At 35.2% G+C, this 23200-nt stretch overlaps 1 protein-coding gene across 1 annotated transcript in view; it reads right to left on the bottom strand.

Annotated features, from left to right (window-relative positions):
* LOC137248419 (zinc finger protein 721-like) overlaps positions 1-23200 on the bottom strand; it is a 169070-nt gene that overhangs the window by 2725 nt on the left and 143145 nt on the right. Inside the window, exons 10-15 of the mRNA XM_067779357.1 lie at positions 20633-20773; positions 20262-20549; positions 10775-10915; positions 10408-10695; positions 7722-7862; positions 7358-7645 (exon numbers count right to left, since the gene is read on the bottom strand). Coding sequence (XP_067635458.1) covers positions 7358-7645; positions 7722-7862; positions 10408-10695; positions 10775-10915; positions 20262-20549; positions 20633-20773 — 1287 coding nt within the window. The remainder of the gene's footprint in view (positions 1-7357; positions 7646-7721; positions 7863-10407; positions 10696-10774; positions 10916-20261; positions 20550-20632; positions 20774-23200) is intronic.

Consider the following 23200-nt stretch of genomic DNA (forward strand, 5'->3'; position numbering starts at 1 on the left):
ATTTTATTTTATACATTTGTAAATTTTAGTTTTTTATTAAATTATTATGCTTTATTATGACAGAAAAACTCAAAAGAAAAAGAAAAAAGAAAAACTCAAGTTGATGATTTAGTTTCTAAAATAAACAGCTATCTCGCCGATCTTTCCAGTTTTTTCACCAACTTGGCATTGTCACCGACCAAATCCAGGGCCACCCTCTTTACTACGTGGAAGGAACAGATGTCGCAAATATTGGACGTCCGCGTCGATGGTGTCACACTACCGACTGTCAGTCACCCAAAGATCTTAGGGGTAACATTCGATAATACTCTAACCTTCGTGACTCATGCCGCCGAGATTGTTCCTAAAGTACAAAGTCACAACAAAATCGTCAAGTCGATTGCCGGCAGCACATGGGAAAAGACAAAGAAACGTTGCTAACCACGTACAAAGCAATTGGCCGCCCGCTCATGAGCTACGCGTCACCATTCTGGTCGCCTGGTCTTAAAAATACACACTGGAAATGGCTAAAGACATTTCAAAATGTTGCAATCAGAACTGCCACCGAATGCCACCTTATGACCCCCGAACGCCAATTACATAATGAGGCCAAAGAGCTCAATATTAAAGAGCACAAAGCAGTTTTTGCTTTTCACAAGCCAGGACATCCTGGCAAACAACTGCTTGATCTAGCACCGCCTCCACGGGGATTAAGGGAACACCTAAAGCACTATGGCGAGATCCGGCACCTTCCAACACAGCCGTCTGATCCTGGCAAGCATAAGCAGACCCTTTGCCAAATCCACACAGAATCGGTAAACGCCTTTGTTAGGACACGTCCGGTGAACCCCGTTATTAATATTGTAACGAATTTAGAAAAATTTCTTTTATTTGCAACCTTCTGTAACGTTCGTATCGCTAATATTCGTCACAATATGCAATATCCTATCCTTGCTATATCAACATTCAAGTTGATATTTTAAAAATCTTTTATTTTGATCTGAAGTATAAAAATTTATTTTTATTTATTTTTGAGTTTAAATATTTTCATACTAATTAGAATTTTCTTTTTTTGAGGTTATTCAAAAATTTTAAGTTAACACGAAAACTCAATTAAAAATTATTTTAAAAATTAAAGTAAAGAGTACAAAGTAGTTAACACTATATTTACTCCCCCTCCAAGAAAATTTAAAACAAACAAATTATTAATTAATATTAAATGTAACCTTTTTTTGTTTTTTGTTGTTTAATGTATTTGTATTTGTATTTAAATTAGTGTTAATAAGTATGTTTGCTGGTTTAAGTAAATAAATTGAAATATTTTTAATACATACATACATAGTATTTTTGTATTGAATTGTAAATGTTTTATGTTTCTTAGAAATAACTTTAAAAGGTCCTTCATAAGGTGATTCTAAATTAGATTTACGAAGAACTTTAACAAAAACATACTCACACTTTTCTAATTTTTTAGGAACGAAAAAGTTTTCATTGTTATGATGAAAAACTTTAGAACGAACAAGCGAAAATATTCTCTTATTTTTTGAAGAGCGTCATTAGAAAAATCATGTTCTTTATTATTATTTGAAACAATTAGTTCACCAGGTATTCTAAGTGCTTGGCCATAAACAAGTTCAGCAGATGAACATTTTAAATCTTCTTTAATAGAAGTTCGTAAACCAAGTAGAATGAATGGTAAAATGTCAGACCAATGAACCGAGTCGTTTGATGCTATAATTGCTGCTTTTAAAGTTCGATGAAATCTCTCTATCATGCCATTTGCTTGGGGATGATAAGGAGATGTATGAATTTTATGAGAACCTAAAAGTTTAGTTAATTCCGTAAAAAATCTTGAGGTGAATTGAGAACCTTGGTCTACTGTAATATTCAATGGTATACCAAATCGTGGTATATAATTTTGAATAAAAGTTTTTTACTATAGTATTTGTTGAAATATCTTTTAGTGGATAAGCTTCAGGCCAACGTGAAAATCTGTCAATAATTGTTAAAATATAACAATTTTCATTTGAAACTGGAAGAGGTCCAACAATATCCATATGAATATGTTCAAAACGACCTGATGGTATTTGAATTTTTTGAATAGGAGATTTAGTATGTCTTGAAATTTTGGATTTTTGACAATTGATACAAGATGAAGTCCAATCGTTAATTTCTTTACGCATGTTAGGCCAATAATATTTATTTTGAATTAATTTTCTAGTTGTTCTTATACTTGGATGAGATAATGAGTGAATTTTGTCAAATATAATTCTTCTCATAGAATGTGGAACATAAGGTCGAAAGGGTTGTAGAGAAATATCACACCATATGTTTAAATTAATAACTGGAATATGAATTTCTTTTAAATTATTTTTAGAATTTTGATCAGAAATGGTTTTTTGTAAAAATGTATCAGTTTGTTGTTCTTTATATAAAGTTTCTAAATTTATATCTTGAGTTGAAATTGCATTTATTTCTGGAATACGGGAAAGTGTGTCGGCAACTATGTTGTCTTTTCCACGTATATATTGAATATCATTTGTAAATTGAGCAATATATTCAAGATGACGTAGTTGACGAGGAGATCTATCTACTTTAGAACTTAGAACATGAATTAAAGGTTTATGATCAGTATAAATTGTAAAAGTTCTACCTTCAAGAAAATGTTTAAAATGTTTAATTGAATTATAAATTGCCAAAAGTTCACGATCAAATGTTGAATATTTAGTTTCTGTTGTAGTTAATTTTCTTGAAAAATAAGCTAAGGGTTCTAGTATATTATTGCTAGTTTGTTGAAGAACTGCTCCAATAGCACCATTTGATGCATCTACTGCTAATGATAAAGTACCATTTTTGTCGAAATGTGTAAGTAAAGTATTTTTAGCAAAAAGTTGTTTAACATTTTCGAAAGCTGTTGTGGTTTCATTTGTCCAATTTAATTGTTTGAGTTTGTTTTTAATTGCATGTGTTAACATTTCATGCAGAGGACTAAGTTCTGTTGCTAACATTTTAATATATCTGTGATAGTAATTTATCATACCTAAACATTTTTGTAACTTATTTATAGAAATTGGTTTTTCAAAATTTGTTATAATTTCAATTCGATCTAAAGATGGTTTAATACCTTCGCCTGAAATTTCGTAGCTTAAGAAATTTAATTTATTTACACCGAGAGTACATTTTGAAGGTTTGGTATTTAAATTATATTCTTCAAGTCTTTTGAAAACTGATTTTAAATGATTTATATGTTGATCTTCATTATCACTGGCAATAAGAAAGTCATCAATGTAAGTAAATACAAAATCGAAATCAGAAAATACTTCATTAATAAAGCGTTGGGAAGTTTGAGCACTGTTTCGTAAACCGAAAGGCATTCTTACGAATTCAAACATTCCAAAAGGGGTAGTTATTGCAGTTTTATGAATGTCTTCTTCTGCCATGGGAATTTGGTGGTAAGCACGCACAAGATCAATTTTGGAAAAAAAATTGTTTGTTTTTTAAATCAATTGTTAAATCGTGAATATGTGGTAAAGGATACCGATCTGGTGTAGTAATAAAATTAAGTCTTCTATCCCGCAAGGTCTCCAATCATTTGGTTCTTTTTTAGGAACGAGATGAAGTGGAGACGCAATAGGAGAATTTGAGGGTCTGCATATACCCGTTTTAACTAAAAATTCAAAATCAGCTTTAGCAATTTTAAGTTTGATTGGATCAAGACGTCTGGGTTTCGAAAATGGTAAAATACCTTTTGTTTCTATTCTGTGAACCGTATGGTGTTTAACTTTTTTGGTATAATCTGGTTCACAGGTAATAGACGGAAATTCATTAAGTAATTTTGAAAACTTATTTTCGACAATAGGAATTTTGAGTGAGAAAATATCAGAAAATCCAGAAGATCCAGCAACTTTAATTTTTGTAGTAGAATCCATTATTTCTTTGTTTTTAATATTGACAATAATTCCGAATTTTTCTAAAAAGTTTTCTCCTAAAATTGGTGTATCAATGTTCGCAATAATGAATGGAAATTCAAAATCTCTTCTTAAACCTAAATCAATTTTAAGTAGTTTTGTACCGAAAGTTTCAATTGGAGAACCGTTTGCTGCAGTCAAAGTAAGATCTGAATTTATTTTATAAATTTTAAATTTAGAAAAAGGAATAACTGATACAACTGCGCTGGTATCGATAAGAAAATTAAGTTTATTGAATTTATCAAATATGAATAGGCGACGAGTAGGTTTAATAATAGTTCCATTATCCGTCACCGTCATAATGAATCGTTTCAGTTTAAATTTTGTTCGGAATTTGAATTATATTTTGATTAAAATTGCATGGGGGTATACATTTAAGAGCGTTATTCTTAAATTTTTTGTGATACCAACAAATAGTTGTTTATGAATTAAAATTACGATTGTTTGAAAAATTTCTTAATCTTGAAAAATTTCGAGATTTAGATCTATTTCTATCTTTAGATCTTGAACGGATTTGTAATTGATTAATATCATTAGAAATTTTATTTAAATTTTGATAAATAGCCATAGTTAATTCAGTTAAATTTTTAACGCATTGTTCTAAAATATTATTATTTATACTTGAAACTATAGATTTGGAAGAATGAGGTTTGTTGATTAAATCAAAAAGTTTGTCAGCTAAAATAATTACTTCATCTTTATTTTGATTGTTACTAGAAGTTAAATGGGTTTGTATTTCTTGTGGCAATTTACGAATCCATAATTTGAAAAGTAATTCTTCAGTCAGTACCTATAAGTGATTTCATAAATCTGAATAATTCAGATGGTGAACGATCACCAAGTTCAGTTTGTGAAAATAATTGTTCTAATCGTTTTTCTTCGCTAAGAGAAAATCTTTCACATAAAATTTTTTTGATTGTATCATATTTATTAAAAAGAGGAGGAGGGTTAATAACGTCTAAAATTTTAGATATGGTATCTGGTTGAAGAGTAACTAAAACATTTTGAAATTTTAAATTATCATCATTGATATTGTTAATTTCAAATTGTCCTTCAACAAGTAAAAACCAGGCATCGGGAGATTCCTGGCAAAATTTTGGTAATTTAATTGATTTAGTAGAAGAAATATTTGTAAAGTTATCTTGTGTTGAACTATCTTGTGTTATATTAGAGATGTTGTTTTGTGTTGTATTAATGTTAGAATTTTGAGTTGTATTGTGAGCCATGGGGTTATTTGTATAGTTTTTATTTTGATTTTCCAAATTTTTTAAATTACGAGTTCGTATTGGTGAACGTAGAACCATATAAAAAAAAAAATTAATGAATAATTTGAAAATTAGAAAATATTTAAGTATTTTTTTGGAAAGGGAGTTAACAATTTAAATAAAACATTTAATTTTATATAAAAAATAAGTAAATTTAAATAATTTATATTAAAATTGTTAAAATATAAAAATAATCTTAAAATAAATTTGAAAGTTTAAAAGGTTTAAAATTTTAATTTAAATTATAATTGGAAAATTTTTAATATGATATTAAAATAAAAATTATACTTACATAAAATTAAATTTAATAAAAAAATATTAAAATTAATAAGTAGTTGATTGATGATTGTAAAAATTTTAAGCGAATCAATTGCGCTTTTTTTGGATTGATGACAATTAAATACATCGTTGTTGTTGTTTATGCAATGGTTTTGTTATGCAATGGCTTTGTTATGTAATGGCTTTGTTATGCAATGGCTTTGTAATTAGTGAAGAGGACGTTAAAGGTTACGAATGATTCCAACAAATGGTATACAAAATAATGATGTTTCGTTGAATATTAAACTATTTCGATATATGAATGAATTGTAGGAAGGAATTAGCGGTATTATCTTAATTAATTTTGATATATACGACAGTAAATGATGTGCGTTAGTTTAGTTCAAACATTTTCGCATATTCTTTCACTTCTTCAATGTCAAGAGTATATGTTGATTTAAATATCAGATATGACGTGAAAATATTTTGTCAATGGGTCAGCAGTTCTTTAAAATTACTTTAAGCTTCTTTGTTTTGTTATTAATAAACACGATTTTCGTTTAGGTACACAATTTTTTGCTTTTATTAAAATTAAGCGGCAGTTTAATTTAAATTCATTGAGTTTTGCATTGAATAATTCTTGTAGATATTAAATCTGTTTTATTTTATTTTAAGTATATTAATTTAAAAATCACATATTTGTTTGTTAGAGGCGATTCTATTTCTGCCATGAAAAGCTCTCAGTGAAAACTCATCTGCCTTGCAGATGCCGTTCGGAGTCGGCATAAAACATGTAGGTCCCGTCCGGGTTTCCGGTTGTAGGGAAAAATCAAGAGGAGCACGACGCAAATTGGAAGAGAAGCTCGGCCTTAGATCTCTTCGGAGGTTATCGCGCCTTACATTTATTTTTTTTTTTATCAGACGTAATATATATGTACATCCAATTAAGTTATTTCTTCAGAAGTTGGTTCAGGTAACTAACACAAATTTTCTTTGGTAGCACGTCACTTAGTTGCACTTTTATTTGCGGTATTGTATTGGTCAATAGCTTTGCGATACGTAAAGCGTCACATTCAGCAAGTGTATCACATATAGATTTATATAAAAATTTAGGTCCGTTGGTAGAATCGCCAATATATCAACATTAAAGTTGATATTTTAAAAATCTTTTATTTTGATCTGAAGTATAAAAATTTATTTTTATTTATTTTTGAATTTAAATATTTTCATACTAATTAGAATTTTCTTTTTTTGAAGTTATTCAAAAATTTTAAGTTAAAACGAAAACTCAATTAAAAATTATTTTAAAAATTAAAGTAAAGAGTACAAAGTAGTTAACACTATACTTGCATAAGAAGAAAGCACATTACCAAGGGGGACACGAGTCACCCCGGTCCAACTTCGTTCTGGGTACTGTAACAGGTTAAACTCTTACTTGTCCAGAATCAACCCCGACATACGTAATGTATGTCCTGCATGCAATGTGTCTCCAACCATCTTATCAATTGTAATGTGGAACTTACGCCTTTAACACCAATCTCCCTATGGTCCGCCCCTGTTGAAACAGCCAGTTTCATAGGACTACCGTTAGAGGATTTCGATGAGTGGGGCAAAGCACTGTTAATACAACAGCAACAACAACTCAAACAATAAATATGATTTTGTCAAACTATTCGTTAAAATTAGAATGAATTGTAATTAGTACACGCAGCCACTATTTAACATATTTCCTTAATCCGATCCACCATTTAAGAGATATTGCGATGTCAAAAATTGTTTTCGATCACCGATCATATAACAGAAAACCAGTCCTGGATTCCGCACTTTACGGAGAAATTAACCTTAATATAAGATCACAGTCTACGGGGTTTATGAATGCCATTTTACCTATTTACTTTCAATTTAGCCTCTTCTTCCCTTAAAGCTGCCATATTTCGCTCACGCGTCTCTGGATCTTCGTCCTTATGCGTAGTTGAGTGTAACCGTAGCTCCGAAGCCAAATGAAAAGCTAGGGGACAAGATTGACATCTGTGTATATTATCACCCAGATGTACACTTAAATGCGTATTCAGATGGTGTTTTATCATAAAACACCGTTCGCAGTATTTGCATTTATATGGTTTTTCACCGGTATGAGTACGCACATGCTGGCTTAGGGTCGCAGCTCGTGAAAATCTATTTAATACAGGCGGAAAATAAAGTTAGAACAAATTTGGTGAAATATATTAGGACGAGGATTTTTATAACTTACCGCTTTTCACAAAAATCACATTTATTGGGCCTTTCATCGCTATGAATTAGTTTATGTTGTTTTAAGACCGATTTTGTTTTAAAATGTTTGCCACAATTATCGCAGGAGTATTGTCCGTTCTTGTGACGTATGTTTTTGTTTCTGAAAAAAAAAACCACAGGTAATTAGACAATCAAAAAAAAAAGGAGTTTATTTTTTGATATTAAAAAGAAGCGTATTATTAAATAAATTATAAAATTAAAAATTGCTTGAAATAAATGTTCATACATTTAAAGCGATTAATTCACAAAAAGAAGCGAGGATTTTAATTTTGTAACTAAATTGAAATTCGGCTACTAAAAAGTCGAGTCTGTTCAATATTAAACGCGGTCTTAAAACATTTTAGTATTTTTAGACCCACTTGCAGAATGGCAAGTTATTTTTTTTAGCTCAGAGCTAATTTCAAAATTTCTAAAAAATGCACGAGTTTAACCCCTCATGTTAGCTTAAGTCTGAGCCGTTCTGCAAAAGAGCCTTAAAGAACATATTCGGTTTATATCCAAACCCTCTCTCAGCAAAAACACAGTCTTTCAAGAGCGAAAAAACTGTTTTGACAGCTATATTGTGAATTGCTAAAATATGAAGTACGGCAGTGGGTGATGAAAATCGCTTTGTGTATTCAAATAGGTTGTGTGGTTTAAACTCATTTTAATATAGTTTATTAGTCAGATTGAGCTTTTTATATTGAGATTTTTGTTATACGAATTAAAATTATATTCTTACAAAAATATTGTTGATATAAGTTTTTGCAGAGCAAAGAAAATATTAGTTTTTTGGACGTATCGTATTGAAAATGTTTCAATCGTGTTTTGAACATGACGCCTTGAAAAAGCGCGTAGTTTCCTTTCTTCCTTTTCTTTTTTTCTTTTCTCGTCTCCTCTCATTTTTTTCTTCTCCCTATTCTCTTTTCTTTTTTAATTTTCCTTCCTTTCGTTCCCTTTTCATTCCTTTCCTTTACCTTTGCTTGCTTCCGTTTCTTTCCGTCCTTTAATTTTTTCATTTTATTTGATTTTGTTTTAGTTATTGATGTTAGAAAAAAAATAAAAGGAATTGTGTAAAGCAAATGAATCTGCATCGCTAGTTAAAAACATATTATTTTATTTTACTTTATACATTTGTAAATTTTAGTGAGTTTAAGTTTTTTTTTTTTATTAAATTATTATGCTTTATTATGACCGAAAAACTCAAAAGAATTAAACATACCAGCTGTCATTAGACCTATGGCTACAGGACCTGGCCCTGCAGTTGATGAATTAGTTTCTAAAATAAACAGCTATCTCCCCGATCTTTCCAGTTTTTTCACCTCGCCCAACTTGGCATTTTCACCGACCAAATCCAGGGCCACCCTCTTTACTACGTGGAAGGAACAGATGTCGCAAATATTGGACGTCCGCGTCGATGGTGTCACACTACCGACTGTCAGTCACCCAAAGATCTTAGGGGTAACGTTCGATAATACTCTAACCTTCGTGACTCATGCCGCCGAGATTGTTCCTAAAGTACAAAGTCGCAACAAAATCCTCAGGTCGATTGCCGGCAGCACATGGGGAAAAGACAAAGAAACGTTGCTAACCACGTACAAAGCAATTGGCCGCCCGCTCATGAGCTACGCGTCACCAGTCTGGTCGCCTGGTCTTAAAAATACACACTGGAAATGGCTAAAGACCTGTCAAAATGCTGTAAACAGAACTGCCACCGGATGTCACCTTATGACCCCCGAACACCAATTACATAATGAGACCAAAGAGCTCAATATTAAAGAGCAGTTTTTGCTTAATTGTCACAAACCAAGACATCCTGGCAAACAACTGCTTGATCTAGCACCGCCTCCACGGGGATTTAGGAAACACTTCCTAAAGCACTATGGCGAGATCCGGCACCTGCCAACACAGCCGTTTGATCCTGGCAAGCATAAGCAGACCCTTTGCCAAATCCACACAGAATCGGTAAACGCCTTTGTCAGGACGCGCCCGGTGAACCCCGTTATTAATATTGTAACGAATTTAGTGAAATTCCTCTTATTTGCAACCTTCTGTTAACATTCGTATCTCTAATATTCGTCACAATATGCAATATCCTACCCTTGCATAAGAAGAAAGCACATTACCAAGGGAGACACGAGTCACCCTGGCCCAACTTCGTTCTGGATACTGTAACAGGTTAAACTCTTACTTGTGTAGAATCAACCCCGACATACGTAATGTCCTGCATACAATGTGTCCCCAACCATCTTTTCAATTGTAATGTGGAACTTACGCCTCTAACACCAATCTCCCTATGGTCCGCCCCTGTTGAAACAGCCAGTTTCCTGGGACACCCGTTAGAGGATTCCGATGACAATTTGTGAGTGGTCGTAACCATTGAGTGGGGCGAAGCACTGTTAATACAACAACAATAACAACTCAAACAATAAATATGATTTTGTCAAACTATTCGTTAAAATTAGAATTAATTCTAATCAGTACACGTAGCCACTATTTAACATATTTCCTTAATCCGATCCACCATTTAAGAGATATTGCGATGTCAAAAAATTGTTTTCGATCACCGATCGTATAACAGAATACCAGCCCTTGATTCCGCGCTTTACGGAGTAATTAACCTTAATATAAGATCACATTTACGGGGTTTATGAATGCCATTTTACCTATATACTTTCAATTTAGCCTCTTCTTCCCTTAAAGCTGCCATATTTCGCTCACGCGTCTCTGGATCTTCGTCCTTATGCGAAGTTGTGTGTAACCGTAGCTCCGAAGCCAAATGAAAAGCTAGGGGACAAGAATCACATCTGTGAATGTTATCACCCAGATGTACACGTAAATGCTTATTCGATAGAGTTTTTGTCGTAAAGCACCGGACGCAGTATTTGCATTTATATGGTTTTTCACCGGTATGAGTACGCATATGCTCCCTTAGGTGCGCAGCTTGTGCAAATCTATTTAATACAGGCAGAAAATAAAGTTAGAAAAAATTTGGTGAAATATATTAGGACGAGGATTTTTATGATAACCTACCGCTTTTCACAAAAATCACATTTATGGGGCCTTTCATCGCTATGAATTAGTTTATGTTGTTTTAAAAACCGTATTCTTTTAAAATGTTTGCCACAAATATCGCACGGGTATTGTCCGTTCTTGTCACGTATGTTTTTGTTTCTGAAAAAAAAACCACAGACAATCAAAAAAAAAAAACGAGTTTATTTTTTGATATTAAAAAGAAGTGAGGATTTGAATTTTGTAACTAAATTGAAATTCGGCTACTAAAAAGTCGAGTATGTTCAAATTTAAACGCGGTCTTAAAACTTTTTGGTATTTTTAGACCCACTTGCAGAATGGCCAGTTATTTTTTTAGATCAGAGCTAATTTCAAAATTTGTAAAAAATGCACGAGTTTACCACCTCATGTTAGCTTAAGTCTGAGTTAAGTCTGAGCCGTTCTGCAAAAGAGCCTTAAAGAACATCTTCGGCTTATATCCAAACCCTCAGCAAAAACACAGTTTTTCAAGAGCAAAAAAACCGTTTTGACAGCTATATTGTGAATTGCTTAAAATATGAAGTACGGTAGTGGTGAAAAATCGCTTTGTGTATTCAAATAAGGTGTGTGGTTTAAACTCAGTTTAATATAGTTTATTAGTCAGATTGAGCTTTTTGTTATACGAATTAAAATTATTTTCTTACAAAAATATTGTTGATATAAGTTTTTGCAGAGCAAAGAAAAGTTTTTTGGACGTATCGTATTGAAAATATTTCAATCGTGTTTTGAACATGACGCCTTGAAAAAGCGCGTAGTTTCCTTTCTTCCTTTTCTTTTTTTCTTTTCTGTTCTCCTTTCATTTTTTCTCTTCTCTTTTCTTTTTTAATTTTCCTTCCTTTCATTCCCTTTTCATTCTTTTCCCTTACCTTTGCTTTCTTCCGTTTCTTCCCGTCCTTTAATTTTTTCATTTTATTTGATTTTGCTTTAGTTATTGATGTTAGAAAAAAAAAATAAAAGGAATTGTGTAAAGAAAATGAATCTGCCTCGCTAGTTAAAAACATATTATTTTATTTTACTTTATACATTTGTAAATTTTAGTGAGTTTTAGTTTTTTTTTATTAAATTCTTATGCTTTATTATGACAGAAAAACTCAAAAGAATTAAACATACCAGCTGTCATTAGACCTACTCCTTAACCGCCAAAGATTTTATCAGACGTTTTTGTATTTTTTAAAGTGGAAATTTGATTAAAGTCCCTATCGAACACAACTAAGCGCAATGACAAAATTTCCATCGCCTTTGGCGATAAAGTGCTGCGGGATGCGAAAAAAAGCGTGAGCGCTTTTTACCGAAAATATGTAACGCATTCTTCGGTTGACAAAGTCAAAGGGCGGGCCAACAGATGCGCACACAAGCATAAATACAGCGTATCCAATTACCTAGGCAAAGAGGGATTTAATTATCTAGCGCATGCCTTCAACTTGTCCCTGTCCACCTTCGTAATCCCCACAAAATGGTAAATGGCCAGGGTGGTTCCGCTATTAAAGCCTGGGAAACCAGCTAACATAAGAGGTTCTTATCGGTCGATATCTCTCCTATCGCCCGTAGCCAAGACACTTGGAAGCCATTCTGCTTCCTATTTCACTGCAAATTTGCGTCTTGCTAATCATCAGCGTGGCTTTCCAAAATTACATAGCACTACCACCGCGCTAAACATCATTAACACACAAATAAATTGCGGATTAAATCAAAAGCCCACCATAGCACAGTACTCGTTGCGTTAGATTTGTCAAATGTTTTTGACACGGCCAACCACGGTACGTTACTGCAAGACCTGACAGGGTCCTCCTTATCCCAAGTCTCAAAGGTGAACCGCAAATTATCTGTCTGGTCGGAAGCATCGATACAATTCAGGAACATAACATCCAAACCAAGAAAAATTAAACAAGGGGTACCGCTACCTTCACCACCAGAAGAGTCGCTATCGTTTCCTACGCCGATTACCGCACAATAATGGCCACAGGCCCAGACCCACACATCGATGAGCTTTGTAATAAAATAACCAGCTTTCTCCCTGATCTCTCCAGTTCTTTCGCCTCGCGAAAGCTGACATTGTCAACGACTAAATCATCGGCGACCTTATTTACAACATGGACGCGCCAAATGTCGACCATTTTGAACAACCATGTCGATGGCATTACGCTACCGACTGTTTTACACCCAAGAATCTTGGGAGTGACGTTTGATCAGGGTCTACATTTCGGAGAGCATGCAACCGCAATCAAAATGATTACGTTTGATTATTTTTGATTTTTTCGATTATTTTTGAATGTTTTATGATTTTTTTTTTTGTCATTTTTATACTCAGTTGAGCAGAGCTCACTGAGTATATTAACTTTGATTGGATAACGGTTTGTTGTACAGGTATAAAGGAATCGAGATAGATATAGACTTCCATATATCAAAATCATCAGTATCGAAAAAAAAATTGGTTGAGCTATGTCCGTCCGTCCGTTAACACGATAACTTGAGTAAATTTTGAGGTATCTTGATGAAATTCGGTATGTAGGTTCCTGGGCATTCATCTCAGGTCGCTGTTTGGTAGGTGAGTTGAAGAACTTATGACGCAGAATAGAATATTAGTAAAGTTTTGGACAATGGGCGTGGCACCGCCCACTTTTAAAAGAAGGTAATTTAGAAGTTTTGCAAGCCGTAATTTGGCAGTCGTTGAAGATATCATGATGAAGTTTGGCAGGAACGTTACTCCTATTACTATATGTATGCTTAATAAAAATTAGCAAAATCGGAGAGCAACCACGCCCACTTAAAAAAAAAATAATTTTAAGTAATTTAAAAAAAAGTTAATATTTTTACAGTAGATAAGTAAATTATGTCAACATTCAACTCCAGTAATGATATGGTGCAACAAAATACAAAAATAAAAGAAAATTTCAAAATGGGCGTGGCTCCGCCCTTTTTCATTTAATTTGTCTAGAATACGTTTAATGCCATAAGTTGAACAAAAATTTACCAATCCTTGTGAAATTTGGTAGGGGCTTAGATTCTAGGACGATAACTGTTTTCTGTGAAAAAGGGCGAAATCGGTTGAAGCCACGCCCAGTTTTTATACACAGTCTACCGTCTGTCCTTCCGCTCGGCCGTTAACACGATAACTTGAGCAAAAATCGATATATCTTTATTAAACTCAGTTCACGTAATTATCTGAACTCACTTTATTGGTATAAAAAATGGCCGAAATCCGACTATGACCACGCCCACTTTTTCGATATCGAAAATTACCAAAAACGAAAAAAATACCATAATTCTATATCAAATACAAAAAAAGGGGTGAAACATGGTATTTGGATTGGTTTATTGACGCAAAATATAACTTTAGAAAAAAACTTTGTAAAATGGGTGTGACACCTACCATATTAAGTAGAATGAAATGAAAAAGTTCTGCAAAACCCTTGAAATCTTGGCAGGAATACTATTCGTGGTATTATATATATAAATAAATTAGCGGTATCCAACAGATGATGTTCTGGGTCACCCTGGTCCACATTTTGGTCGATATCTGGAAAACGCCTTCACATATACAACTACCACCACTCCCTTTTCAAAGTCTCATTAACACCTTTAATTTGATACCCATATCGTACAAACACATTCTAGAGTCACCCCTGGTCCACCTTTATGGCGATATATCGAAAAGGCGTCCACCTATAGAACTAAGCCCCACGCCCTTTTAAAATACTCATTAACACCTTTCGTTTGATACCCATATTGTACAAACGCTTTCTAGAGTCACCCCTGGTCCACCTCTATGCCGATACTCCGAAAAGGCGACCACCTATACAACTACCACCACTCCCTTTTAAAACCCTCATTAATAATTTTAATTTGATACCCATATCGTAGAAACACATTCTAGAGTCACCCATGGTCCACCTTTATGGGGATATCTCGAAAAGGCGTCCACCTATAGAACTAAGCCCCACGCCCTTTTAAAATACTCATTAACACCTTTCGTTTGATACCCATATTGTACAAACGTATTCTAGAGTCACCCCTGGTCCACCTTTATGGCGATATCTCGAAAAGGCGTCCACCTATAGAACTAAGCCCCACGCCCTTTTAAAATACTCATTAACACCTTTCGTTTGATACCCATATTGTACAAACGCTTTCTAGAGTCACCCCTGGTCCACCTCTATGCCGATACCCCGAAAAGGCGACCACCTATACAACTACCACCACTCCCTTTTAAAACCCTCATTAATAATTTTAATTTGATACCCATATCGTAGAAACACATTCTAGAGTCACCCATGGTCCACCTTTATGGGGATATCTCGAAAAGGCGTCCACCTATAGAACTAAGCCCCACGCCCTTTTAAAATACTCATTAACACCTTTCGTTTGATACCCATATTGTACAAACGCATTCTAGAGTCACCCCTGGTCCACCTTTATGCCGATATCTCGAAAAGGCGGCCACCTATACAACTACCACCACTCCCTTTTAAAACCCACATCAATATCTTTAATTTGATACCCATATCGTACAAACACATTCTAGAGTCACCCCTGGTCCACCTTAATGTCGATATCTCGAAAAGGCGCCCACCTATAGAACTAAACCCCACGCCCTTTTGAAATACTCATTAACACCTTTCGGTTGATACCCATATTGTAGAAACGCATTCTAGAGTCACCCCTGGTCCACCTTTATGGCGATATCTCGAAAAGGCGTCCACCTATAGAACTAAGCCCCACGCCCTTTTAAAATACTCATTAACACCTTTCGTTTGATACTCATATTGTACAAACGCATTCTAGAGTCACCCCTGGTCCACCTTTATGGCGATATCTCGAAAAGGCGTCCACCTATAGAACTAAGGCCAACTCCCTTTTAAAATACTCATTAACACCTTTCATTTGATACCCATATCGTACAAACAAATTTTAGAGTCACCCCTGGTCCACCTTTATGGCGATATCTCGAAAAGGCTTCCACCCATAGAACTAAGGCCCACTCCCTTTTAAAATACTCATTAACACCTTTCGTTTAATACCCATATTGTACAAACGCATTCTAGAGTCACCCCTAGTCCACCTTTATGGCGATATCTCAAAAAGGCGTGCACCTATAGAACTAAGGCCCACTCCCTTTTAAAATACTCATTAACACCTTTCATTTGATACCCATATCGTACAAACAAATTCTAGAGTTACCCCTGGTCCACCTTTATGGCGAAATCTCGGAAAGGCGTCCACCTATAGAACTAAGGCCCACGCCCTTTTAAAAAACTCATTAACGCCTTTCGTTTGATACCCATATTGTACAAACGTATTCTAGAGTCACCCCTGGTCCACCTTTATGCCGCTATCTCGAAAAGGCGACCACCCATACAACTACCACCACTCCGTTTTAAAACCCTCATTAATACCTTTAATTTGATACCCATATCGTACAAACACATTCTAGAGTCACCCCTGGTCCACCCTTATGGCGATATCTCGAAAAGGCATCCACCCATAGAACTAAGGCCCACTCCCTTTTAAAATACTCATTAGCACCTTTCGTTTAATACCCATATTGTAGAAACACATTATAGAGTCACCCCTCGTCCACCTTTATGGCGATATCTCGAAAATGCGTCCACCTATAGAACTAAGGCCCACTCCCTGTTAAAATACTCATTATCACCTTTCGTTTGATACCCATATTGTACAAACGCATTCCAGAGTCAACCCTGGGCCACCTTTATAACGATATCCCGAAAAGGCGTCCACCTATAGAACTAAGGCCCACTCCCTTTTAAAATACTCATTAACACCTTTCATTTGATATCCATATCGTGCAAGCAAATTCTATAGTCACCCCTGGTCCACCTTTATGGCTATATCCCGAAAAGGCGTCCACCTATAGAACTAAGGCCAACTCCCTTTTAAAATACTCATTAACACCTTTCATTTGATACCCATATCGTACAAACAAATTTTAGAGTCACCCCTGGTCCACCTTTATGGCGATATCTCGAAAAGGCTTCCACCCATAGAACTAAGGCCCACTCCCTTTTAAAATACTCATTAACACCTTTCGTTTAATACCCATATTGTACAAACGCATTCTAGAGTCACCCCTGGTCCACCTTTATGGCGATATCTCAAAAAGGCGTGCACCTATAGAACTAAGGCCCACTCCCTTTTAAAATACTCATTAACACCTTTCATTTGATACCCATATCGTACAAACAAATTCTAGAGTTACCCTTGGTCCACCTTTATGGCGAAATCTCGGAAAGGCGTCCACCTATAGAACTAAGGCCCACGCCCTTTTAAAAAACTCATTAACACCTTTCATTTGATACCCATATCGTACAAACAAATTCTAGAGTCACCCCTGGTCCACCTTTATAGCGATATCTCGAAAAGGCGTTCACCTATAGAACTAAGGCCCACACCCTTTTAAAAAACTCATTAACACCTTTCATTTGATACCCATATCGTACAAATAAATTCTAGAGTGACCCTTGTCCACCTTTATGGCGATATCTTGAAAAGGCGTCCACCTATAGAACTAAGGCACACTCCCTTTTAAAATACTTATTAACACCTTTCATTTGATACCCATATCGTACAAAAAATTCTAGAGTCAGCCCTGGTCCACCTTTATGGCGATATCCTTAAATGGCGTCCACCTATAGAACTATAGCCCACTTCCTCTTAAAATACTCTTTAATACCTTCCATTTGATACACATGTCATACAAACACATTCCATGGTAACCCTAGGTTCATTTTCCTACATGGTGATTTTCCCTTATTTTGTCTCAATAGCTCTCAACTGAGTATGTAATGTTCGGTTACACCCGAACTTAGCCTTCCTTACTTGTTTCGATTATTTTTGATTGTTTTATGATTTTTTTGATTATTTTTCCGCTTTGTTGAACGAAAAATTCTCGTTTGTTGGATGCACGGGATAATTTCTACATACAAGTACATTTTAGGATGCAATAGTAAATCATAAGCGCTTATCGAGGCGAGTATATACATGCATTATATAGGGCGTATGGTATATGGGCATTGATCTAAACATATTCTCCGGTAAGTATACACACATCTGCATATTTTACGACGCTCATTTTATAAAATAATGTGGGATCGAAAACGGCGGTTTTTCTAATTGCCCAGACAATATGTCCAAAAGCTTTCATTTAGCAACGATCCTTTATGGTTTCACCCTTAAGTCTAGCCAATTTTGTTATATCCAAAATAAATATATCCACTATTTTGGATTACGTTATGGCTATGCACTGATTATTTTGTACATACAAGTACATTGGTGGATGTAACGGTATAGCGTGAGCGCTTATCTAGGCATATGGGTACATACATACCCACCTACAAATTATCGTGTCTATAGATGTATCCGACGAATAACTTGCGGGGAAGTGCGAATTGTTTTACGACAAAACAATATGCTCACACAACATGTATTAGTAATACTACTTAGGTTGATAGCTTCACTTCCAACTGGAGCATTCCTCTAAGTTGTTATTCATCATCATGGTCAGTTGTCTAACCAAAGGTTGTTAAATCCCAGATAAATTTATTACCATACATATGTCCATGTACATTAGATTGAAACTTCTTTTTATTTCCTTATGTTTACGTCTAGGATAATTCCTATAAAATTTTAAGTTTTGCATAGTGAGCCATATTTTTATTACTAATAATGGAAATTCCAAACACATTTCTTTGCCTATCGAACATTAACTTTTCGACATTCGTTCAAAAAATATTAACGAAAAAAATGCTTATTTATGATAAAGCTCCCTGAATGGGACGAAGAACACTCACATAGTGGCGATGAAATGAAACCAATATTACTAAAATAAAACGAACAATATGATAAACTTTCACTACAAAACAATTAGTGCATGGCCATAATTTAATCCAAAATAGCGAAAATATTAATTTTGGATACAAAACAAAATTGGCTTGAATTAAGGATGAAACCATAGAGGATCGTTAATATTTTATATAATGAGTGTAGTAAAATATGCAGATGTGTGTATAATTACCGGAGAATATGTTTAGATCAATGCCCATATACCATACGCCCTATATAATGCATGTATATACTCGCCTCGATAAGCGCTTATGATTTACTATTGCATCCTAAAATGTACTTGTATGTAGAAATTATCCCGTACATCCAACAAACGAGAATTTTTCTTTCAACAAAGCGGAAAAATAATCAAAAAAATAATTTAAAAAGATCGAAAAAAAATCGAAAATAATCAATTACTTTTGATTATTTTTTATTTTTGATTACTTTTGATTATTTTTTATTTTTTTTTTATTTTATTTTTTTCAATAATCGTAAAAAATCATGATTTTTTTTTTTTGATTATTTTTTTAATCAGTTGAAAAGTAATCATTAAAAATGGAAAATAATGGCAAGTAATCATTAAATGGCTTTTAAAGAAAATAATCAATGGAACGGCTAATCATTGCCATTAGTAATCATTATTTAACAGGTCTGGATTGAACATGCTACATTACTCCGGAGCCTTTTTTTGCTTATGCTCCGGCTCTGGACATAAACAGAGTATAGAGCAGAGGCGTAGCACAAAAAGTGATAGCATTTCTTATATTCTTCTAAAAATCTTTCACACAATAGTTGTGCACCAGCTGAATTGTATTTTTAAATCCAACTTTTATATGAGAAGCAACAGCAAACAATTCATGAGGGTTTTCAAATCATAGCACGTTCGACGAAGACGACCTTGTCAATTGCCTAAATGCGTTTTTTTCAAAATCTTTTAATTATTTTGGGGCTGAAAACTTAAAAAATAAAATCCAGTGCATCTTCTTTATAATTTTTCCAATATAAAAAATTATCCATCAGATGAACTTCAAGTGGATGCAGTGTAGATTAAAATTGAGATTAAATAAATCTAAACATTTAAAGCCTGACATGGAGACGTAGTGAAAATGATATCGCATATTTGATTAGGTTTACCTAAATTTTGTCAGTATAAAGAGTTACACACTTTAAATAAAACTACCAAAAGGACAATAATTATTTTTGGAATTTTATAGTTAAGCGCGGTATCCAGATCATGATGGACGAAAACCGCATCTTTAACGAAATTTTGTGAAGAAAATGGTAAATAAAAAAGCAAAATTGATATTTAAAAAAAAAAAAATCACTTCAAGCCATGCCGACAATGGAAAAATAAAAATTTTTTGAGCGTGTTTGATCTGGGTCCGTATCGTGTAATACGATCACGTATCGAAAAACGCTTTCACTCAAACAATAAATATGATTTTGTAGAAATTAGAATGAATTGCAATTAGTACACGTAACCACTATTTAGCATATTTCCTTTATCCGATCCACCATTTAAGAGATGTTGCAATGTAAAAAATTGTTTTCGATCACTCCGCGCTTTACGGAGAAATTAACCTTAATATAAGATCACAGTCTATGGAGTTTATGAATGCCATTTTACCTGTTAACTTTTAATTTAGCCTCTTCTTCCCTTAAAGCTGCCATATTTCGCTCACGCGTCTCTGGATCTTCGTCTGTATGCGTAGTTGAGTGTAAACGTAGCTCCGAAGCAAAACGAAAAGCTAAGGGACAAAACTTACATCTATGTACATTATCACCCAGATGTACACGTAAATGCGATTTCAGTAAATTTTTTGTCGTAAAGCACCGTTCGCAATATTTGCATTTATATGGTTTTTCACCGGTATGAGTACGCATATGCTGCCTTAGGTACTCAGCTTCTGGAAATCTGTTTAACACAGAGAAAAAATAAAGTTAGAAAAAATGTGGTGAAATATATGTATTAAGACTAGGATTTTTATGATAACCTACCGCTTTTCACAAAAATCACATTTATGAGGCTTTTCGCCGCTATGACTTCTTTCATGTCTATTTAATTGCCATGTTGATTTAAAAGGTTTGCCACAAATATGGCATGGGTATTGTCCGTTCTTGTCACGTATGTTTTTTTTTCTAAAAAAAAAAAAAAACACACGTAATCAAGACAATAAAGAAAGAGTTTGTTTTTTGATATTAAAAGGAAGCAAGGATTTTAACTTTGTAACTAAACTATTTTTTGGCTACTAAAACGTCGAGTATGTTCAAATTTAAACACGGTCTTAAAACTTTTTAGGTTTTTAGGCCCACTTGCAGAGGTTAGGTTAGGTCAGGTTGAACTAGCCGGTCCATGAGGACCTCACATAGACTGATTATCGAGTCCGTAGTGTTACCAGAAGTTTGTTTTAACGACCAAACTGAAAAATCCTATCAAAAACCAGGACCTATGTTATAAAAAAACTCCGCCCTCTTGGCAAATACTAGAAGCTTCCTAGGACTTAAGCCACTTTCTGCTTCTAGATCTGACAGCTGTATCACTCCTAATAGCTGAAGTCTTAGCCTGGCAAGTGCAGGGCACGAGCACAGAACGTGCTCGATCGTTTCCTCCTCCAACCCGCACTTCCTACATCTGCTATTACTGACCAAGCCTAATTTAAAGACATGTGACGCCAGAAGGCAGTGTCCAGTCAGAATACCCGTCATGAGTCTAAAGTCCTCTCTTTTTAATGATAGAGGTAACTTTGTTAGTCTAAGGTTGTAAGGCCTACACATAATCTTCGACACTTTACAGCCCCGCGCTTGAACCCACGCCTTTCCCGCTTGGTCGATCATGTGCACCTATCGCCTTCGCTTAATCTCGCAGTCTAATTGGGACGTCTACGGAGCAAGCTTCAAGGGATGCGCCCTTTTTAGCTAGTTCATCCGCTTTTTCATTCCCATCTATTCCCGTATGCCCTGGGACCCAATATAGATGTATGCTTCTCCCCGTCCCGATTCTCTCCAGAAACTGCTTACACTCTAACACGCACTTAGATGTTGTGCTATGCGAGAGTATTGCCTTAATTGCTGCTTGACTGCCAATATAGAAGTTAACACGGTTGCAGCTTAAGCTATTATCTTCCAGGGTTTCTCCTGCTTTGGTTACGGCTAATATTTCCGCTTGGAAAAGGCTACAGTAATCCGGAAGCCTGTAGGATCTGTTTATTTCCAGATCAGCACAGTATACCGCAGACCCTACTCCTTCCACTACTTTGGAACCATCGGTGTACACATGTATCGCCTCGTCCGCCATTTGCGCACCCTTGCGCCAACCGTCCACCTCTATTGTGGCCTTAAGATCTCCCTCGAAGCGCAGATAGGGAATCAGGTAGTCTGTTCGCCTTCTGATTGATGACGCTATACTATGGCCATATGGTCGGCGCTCTAGCTGCCCCGAGGCACCGAGCCTGGTTGCGGTCGTTAATGCTTTGTTCTTTGCTACCAGGTCTACAGGTGGAATGTGCAGAATGGCATACAGTGCAGCCGTCGGGGTTATTTTCAGGGCTCCCGTAATGCTAAGCATCGATAGTCTGCATACCCCCTCTAATTTTTTGAGGTATGTTGTTTTTTGTGTGGCTAAAAACCCAATGAGAAAGAGAGGGCGATAAGCCCCACGTACACCCCAGCATTATTTTACATGCATAAAGTGCCGTTGAAGCCTTCTTCACCCTCTCCTCCACGTTGAGCTTCCATGACAGCTTACTGTCTAGGATGATTCCTAGATATTTTGTGCAAGGTTTCCCCTGTAAGGTCACCCTCCTAGCTTAGGCCTTGTCCAATTTGAGATCTTGTACCTCTTTGTAAACAAGACCATATCCGTCTTCTCCGCATTGACTTTTAACCCGACATTAGATGCCCAGGTATGAATATCCCGAAGCGCCCGATCCATCAAAGAACTAATCGTTGGAAGGCACTTCCCACTTATGACAATTTCAACGTCATCTGCGTAAGCCGTAAGTTTTACGGGCCCCCATTGAATCGCCTGAACAGTTGGTTGATGACCAGCGTCCACAGAAGAGGTGATAGCGCCCCTCCCTGCGGCGTGCCCATGTCCGCTGATTTCGTGGCCTTGTACAATCCCCATTGCGATGTAATCTTTCTGCAATTTAACATAAAGCCGATCCATCTGATTAAGGCAGGATGCTCTTTAATGTAATTAAGACCATCCATAAACTTAGAAAACGTCTTCACTTCAGTGTAAACGTAGCTCCGAAGCAAAACGAAAAGCTAAGGGACAAAACTTACATCTATGTACATTATCACCCAGATGTACACGTAAATGCGATTTCAGTAAATTTTTTGTCGTAAAGCACCGTTCGCAATATTTGCATTTATATGGTTTTTCACCGGTATGAGTACGCATATGCTGCCTTAGGTACTCAGCTTCTGGAAATCTGTTTAACACAGAGAAAAAATAAAGTTAGAAAAAATGTGGTGAAATATATGTATTAAGACTAGGATTTTTATGATAACCTACCGCTTTTCACAAAAATCACATTTATGAGGCTTTTCGCCGCTATGACT

Source organism: Eurosta solidaginis, chromosome 4 (genome assembly GCF_040869045.1).
Source record: "Eurosta solidaginis isolate ZX-2024a chromosome 4, ASM4086904v1, whole genome shotgun sequence".
NCBI lineage: Eukaryota > Metazoa > Arthropoda > Insecta > Diptera > Tephritidae > Eurosta > Eurosta solidaginis.